The sequence below is a fragment of the Peromyscus eremicus genome, unplaced genomic scaffold (assembly GCF_949786415.1).
Source record: "Peromyscus eremicus unplaced genomic scaffold, PerEre_H2_v1 PerEre#2#chrX_unloc_1, whole genome shotgun sequence".
Taxonomy (NCBI): domain Eukaryota; kingdom Metazoa; phylum Chordata; class Mammalia; order Rodentia; family Cricetidae; genus Peromyscus; species Peromyscus eremicus.
In genome coordinates, this window is record NW_026734288.1 from 2241491 (window position 1) to 2248346 (window position 6856).

Consider the following 6856-nt stretch of genomic DNA (forward strand, 5'->3'; position numbering starts at 1 on the left):
AGAAATACAATCCAGTAAGAGGAATAGGCTCTAAAGAGCCAACCAAGAATTGGAAATAGACCCTGCCCCCATTGTAAGGAGTTCAAAAAATAGACAAACTACAAATGTGTTACATATGTGTAGAGGGTGGAGTTTGGTTCCATGAAGGCGACCTGCTTGCTGGTTAAGACTTGTGAGTTCCTAGAATAGAGAGAAAAAGGATTGTAGGAACCAGGGGGATCAAGCATTATCTTATTTCAATGTGAAAATAAAGACATAATTCACTTAAAATAATCTTGTTGTCTCCTTCCTTTTGGAATTCATAATATTGCTATTTGCATAAGCTTATTTCCACTGGTACAGTTTTCTATAGAACCTGCTTTTAATGATATGTTTTTATTAGCACTGTCATTTCTGGAACAGTTAATATTCATTATGCCATCCTCACACTAAATGAAGATTCATCTCATCAAGGTAAATAAAAATAAACAAAAGGTATACTACATTTATTTGTACTTGTAAAAAGAGGGAATCAATATGAAGTTAAAAACAATCAGTAATATACACTCTACAAAAGCTAAAATACTGGAAATATAATAGTGATATAGAATATATACAATATAATAATATCACACAAAAGACAATATCATCTTCAACAAATTGCAAAAAATATTATGTAGCTATTTGGACTTTCTATTGTAGTCAATAATCATCTATTATTCAAAAATTTTTCTGTTTCACATTACTGTTACTTTAGTATTATCAAACAAGAACTCCTTTTAATTAATGAAATGATAGTTTAATAAAACAGTATGCATAGCAAATTTTTCAATAAGCATTTAGTAATTATAAGGTCTAGTCCTGAATTAACACTTCCAAATTCACATCAACAGTAGGGCTTCCTAAAGCAATGTTTGTGATATTGAATAAGGAGTGAATATTGAGGAAAGATTTTGTATATTCCACACATTTTACTGCATAAATATAACGATATTGAAATAAATTTAATAATTATTAGAGAATTTTTTAAGATTCTTATGATTTTTCTGATGTCTTCTAAGGTGAGAGCTTATGAGAAGTATTTTTCCACATTCTTCATATTTGTAAATATTTTCTTTAGAATGGGTTCAGAGAAGATGAAGTGTTGAGGATTTGGTTAAGAAATTTTTACCTTCTTTACATTTATAAGGCTTGGCTCAGATGCAAGTTCTCTGATGAACATTAACATAAAGCAATGGGCAAAAGACAATACACTTTTAATATTTCTATGGTTTATCTCTAGTATGGATTTTCTGATGAACATGAAGAGATGAGCCATTTCTAAAGCATTTTTCACAGTCATTACATTTATAAGTTTTTTCTCCAGTATGGATTCTATGATGAACATGAAGAGATGAGACATCACTAAAACACTTTCCACAGCCATCACATTTATAAGGTTTCTCTCCAGTATGGGTTCTCTTATGACGTTGAAGATGGGAGGACTTAACAAAGGACTTCCCACATTCATCACAATTATAAGGTTTTTCTCCAGTATGGGTTCTCCGATGAACATGAAGAGATGATCCATCCCTAAAGTACTTTCGACAGTCATCACATTTATAAGGTTTCTCTCCAGTATGGATTCTCCTATGACATTGAAGATTAGAGGACTGGACAAAGGACTTTCCACATTCATCACATTTATAAGGTTTCTCTCCAGTATGGGTTCTCCTATGACATTGAAGATGGGAGGACTGGAAAAAGGACTTTCCACATTCATCACATTTATAAGGTTTCTCTCCAGTATGGGTTCTCCTATGACATTGAAGTTTGGAGGAATTAACAAAAGACTTTCCACATTCATCACATTTATAAGGTTTCTCTCCAGTATGGATTCTCCTATGACATTGAAGATTAGAGGACTGGACAAAGGACTTTCCACATTCATCACATTTATAAGGTTTCTCTCCAGTATGGGTTCTCCTATGACATTGAAGATGGGAGGACTGGAAAAAGGCCTTTCCACATTCATCACATTTATAAGGTTTCTCTCCAGTATGGGTTCTCCTATGACATTGAAGTTTGGAGGAATTAACAAAAGACTTTCCACATTCATCACATTTATAAGGTTTCTCTCCAGTATGGGTTCTCCTATGACATTGAAGTTTGGAGGAATTAACAAAAGACTTTCCACATTCATCACATTTATAAGGTTTCTCTCCAGTGTGGGTTCTCCTATGACATTGAAGATGGGAGGACTGGAAAAAGGACTTTCCACAGTCATCACATTTATAAGGTTTCTCTCCAGTATGGGTTCTCCTATGACCTTGAAGATTGGAGGAATGAACAAAGGACTTTCCACATTCATCACATTTATAAGGTTTCTCTCCAGTATGGGTTCTCCTATGACATTGAAGATGTGAGGACTTACCAAAGGACTTTCCACAGTCATCACATTTATAAGGTTTCTCTCCAGTATGGATTCTCTGATGAACATAAAGAGAAGAGCACCTAGTAAAGTGCTTTCCACATTGATCACATTTATAAGGTTTCTTTCCTATATGGATTCTGTGGTGAACATGAAGGGATGAATTTTTCCTAAGGGATTTTCCAAATTCTTCACATTTATAACGGTTCTCTCTCATATGGATCCTGTGATGAATATGAAGGTATGAAAGTTTGCTATAGGACTTTCCACAATCATTACATCTGTATGATTTTTTTTCTTCAGTGTGACTTGAGTCATTCTGAATTACATTTGAATTGAAATCAATGAATTTATCACATTCTTTAATCTGGTAAAATTTTGTTCCTGTATGCTTTATATTATCCATCTCCAGATTTGAGGATTCATTTGTGAACTTCTTGCTTGCATAAACTCTGAGTCTCTCATAAATTTCTTGAGTACTTGTTCCATTATACTGAATACAGTTTGAGAATTCTTTAAGACTTTGGTCATGGTGTTTGCTTGTCCTGTGCTTCTCTTGGTCATGTTCATGTTTGTGCAAAGAAGTGTTTGAGAACTTATGAAAAACTTTCTGATGTTCATGGATTTCAAAATGATTAACTGTTGAGCATGTATTTATGTGAGAATTACTAGGAATTACATCATCAATAGAGTAAGTCCATGAGTTCTTGCCATTAAAATGTATTTCAAACTGACTATTCTGGTAATTATTTATCAAACAAAACTTATCAAGGTCATTATCAACATCACTAAATATATTGGAATTTTCACAACTTCTTTCCTTATGATACATATTATGCCACATTTCATTCCTAAAATATTTATGTTGATCTAAACTGTGGAAATTGTCATATAGTGGAAGTAATTGTTCAGGAACCTCTACTGAATTTTGAGTATAGGAAATACCATTCTGCTGACAATTCAAATATTTTTCTGTGCTTAAAGCACTCCTTTTTTCAGGGACTATTGAAGTATCATTTAATTGCACAACACTTGGAAAGTGTTGCAAAGACTTTGAAGTTTTACACTGTGTGACCCCTTGTGAAGTTTTCACATGTCCATGTAGAGTATAGCCAGGTGTCCATGCTTGGGGTGGATATTTTTCCATATAATCATTTGATTCTGAACTTGTAACTGAAACAGTGTATGCTCTCTTTGGACACACTAGAGATTCTTGATGTTTATCAAAAGTAATGCCTTTGGCACGTTTCTCATAAACATCCCTCTCATTATAACATGATTCATATTCTCTGTTGTCACCATGATAATCCCAGAACTTCCTTGTATGTAACATGTCAAGACCAATAGTTTCAAATAAGCCTGCTCTTTCTTCCTGTAAAGAATCTTGTTTGTACTTCTGTTTTGAGACCTCCTGGGACTGGTAAAATGACAGAGCTGAAAGAAATGAAAAGAAATACACTCTTGATTTGTAAAATAATTTGAAAACAATATGAGAGTATAATGCATAAAATGACAGCTGTCTGGGGAATATATCAAGATTGTAATATAGGAAATTTTCAGTTTTGCTGTAGGAAATAAAAGTGGTTATGAGCCGGGCGGTGGTGGCACACGCCTTTAATCCCAGCACTCGGGAGGCAGAGCCAGGCGGATCTATGTGAGTTCGAGGCCAGCCTGGGCTACCAAGTGAGTTCCAGGTAAGGTGCAAAGCTACACAGAGAAACCCTGTCTCTAAAAACCAAAAAAAAAGTGGTTATGAAAAGTGAGAGAAATTTATGGAATGTTTGACCTTCATAAGGTCATGTAACAGGCAAACAAAGACAACAATTTCAGAAAAATATTGGAGCTCTCTCCCACTTGCCATGTGCATGAGGAACACATCTATTTTATTCCCTGCTATGATTCTTTCTGCTTACACAATCAAAATCCAAGAGATCACACTTTTTTTGTTGACTCTACTCCTCCTTGTGCACATCCACTTCTTTCCCATTTCTTTAACAGGGCAAATTGGATTGCACCCTAACTCTTTCTCTCACAAAGACAGCATACACCAGAACCTGCTCAATCATGTCTGCCATCTGTTCTGTATTATTACTATTCTCCATAAGAGTGAGTAAGTAGGTTGTTGCCAGCATATCCTCTCATCTACACAAAACAATTGCATAAGTAATTTATATTCACCAGACTCTGTGTAATTTCCTGAACACATGATCAAAATAGAAACTATGACCTGTCCTGCTAACTCTTACAAACACTATGAAGGGCCCTGATATTCTGCTATTACTAGCAAGGGAGCACAGGACACTTCCCAAATCTCCTTCATGCAAATCATCAGCACTTTTGATCCCAGTCTGGCAACATACATTTTACACTTGTTATCAGACCAGTGATTCCACAATATCCCCTCATCTACATTCCCTCACCAATCCATCGTTCTAGCCTGTATTCTACACTATGTGCCCATATTTAGACTGATAATCTCTGTCCAGAATATTCCTACATTCACTCTTACAATCGGATGCCCATCTTGTAATTCTGCCCGTCCCCTGTGCCTACTTGACACCCCTCCACCCATGTATATATAGCCTTCACATATAAGCTTCCCTGTATTTATTGTTGCCTGTTAAGTCTTCACTGTGCATAGAAGACACAGAAATTAAAAAGAGTTCACAGGACCAATTTTGATCACAAGAACATGATTACTATATATGCTACTTTGAATAACAGTGTTCCCTAAAGGTCACACACTTGACAACTTTATTTTCATGTAGCCACATTATTTGACTCGAAGTATGGTATTAATGCATAAAATGTGGGACTGAGTTAGGACCTTTAAGTGTAGGAACTACACACTATCTTTATTTTCCTTTCTGGTGAGTGCTTGAAATTTGACATTTGAATGTTATCTGTTCTTTCTGCTACATTTACTGCCTCTTGACTTCATTCCATGTCATAATGGAGTCTTATTCTCATGGTACCTTACTCCCAAAGAAACCATTAGTTTTACCCATTTTCCTGGTAACAGTGTTTTATCAAAAGAATAGAAAAAAAAATCACACATAGAATATGAAAAGTAAAGCCAGCATCCCCCCCCAGTCTATCAGTCTCATAGAAGTATTCTTCAATCAATAATTACCATGATACAGATGATGGAAGAACTATTATAAACATTAGTAAAATAGTCTAAGTGCTTAAATTAAACACAATGAAGCAGCCCAATAAAATTAATGAGGAGAACCTAAAAAACCTGAGTGATATGAGACCACAGAGACATAAATGCAGACAGTACAGTCTTTAAAAAAATTTAAAAAGTATAGATTTATTAATGAGAACTCAATCTGATGTAAACTTATAACAGAAAACTAATTAGAAATGTCAAGACAAAGATAAAGACAGAAAAATAGCAAGTAGAATATTAAAACAAGAAGAGTAACTTAACTGCAGATCAGAAACACACATATATATGTGTGTTTATATAAATATAACACAAAAAAGAACTATACAGGTTATGCTATACACCATAGGAATGTGAAATTTTTTAGAGGTCCCCAGAAATCCACAAAGATACCTCCACAATAGTTTACTGGCAATGGTCGAGAGAAAGCCCGAGCTGACCTACTCTGGTGATTGAATGGCCGAACATCTTAACTGTCATGATAGAACTCTCATCCAGTGACTGATGGAAGCAGATGCAGAGATCCACAGCCAAGGCCGAGGTGGAGCTCTAGGAGTCAAATCGATGAGAGAGAGGAGGGATTATATAAGCAAGAGATATTGGGACCATGATTTGAAAAAACACTGGGAAAAATAGCCACACTAGTGGAAACACATGAACTGTGAACCAATATGTGAGGAGCCACCATGGAACTGAATCAGGTACTCTGGATAAGTGAGACAGTTGATTAGCTTGAACTATTTAGGTGCCTCACAGGCAGTGGGACCAGGACCTGTCCTTGTGTATGAGCTGGCTGTTTGGAATCTAGGGCTTATGCTGAGACACTTTGCTCAGCCTTGGTGTAGGGAGAAGGGGACTGCAACTGCCTCAGCTGAATTTACTAGGCTGGGTAACTCTCCAGGGGAATACTTGCCTTGAAGGACTGGGGGTGGATTGGTGGGGGGAAGCATGGGGGCTGGGAGTAGGGAGGACAGAGGGATCCATGGCTGATGTGTAAAATTAAATTACTATAAAATAAAAAATTTAAAATATATTAACTATGAATTTTAATAATTTTGCAAGCAAAATTTAAAAAAGAAAAAATTAAATAAATGTATATATGTAAGAAACGTACCTCAATGACACAGATAAAATGTTCTCCAAGATCATGAAAGACAAATTTGCCAAACTCAAGAAAGTCATAACATTGCAGATACTGGAAACATTCACAACACCAAACAGACAAAATATAAAAAGAAAGACAGCAAGCCCTAATTAATATTCAGAACAAAACAATAGCAATAAAATCTGAAGAA

At 35.5% G+C, this 6856-nt stretch overlaps 1 protein-coding gene across 1 annotated transcript; it reads right to left on the reverse strand.

The window, feature by feature from the left end:
• Nucleotides 1–1244: 1244 nt before the first annotated feature.
• Nucleotides 1245–2195, reverse strand: LOC131900901 (zinc finger protein 239-like; the record flags this gene model as incomplete). The annotated part of the gene is made up of 2 exons (XM_059252222.1): nt 1245–1727; nt 1806–2195. Coding segments are annotated over 2 exons (873 nt in total), but the record flags the coding sequence as incomplete, so codon positions are not given.
• Between the last annotated feature and the right edge of the window lie 4661 nt (nt 2196–6856).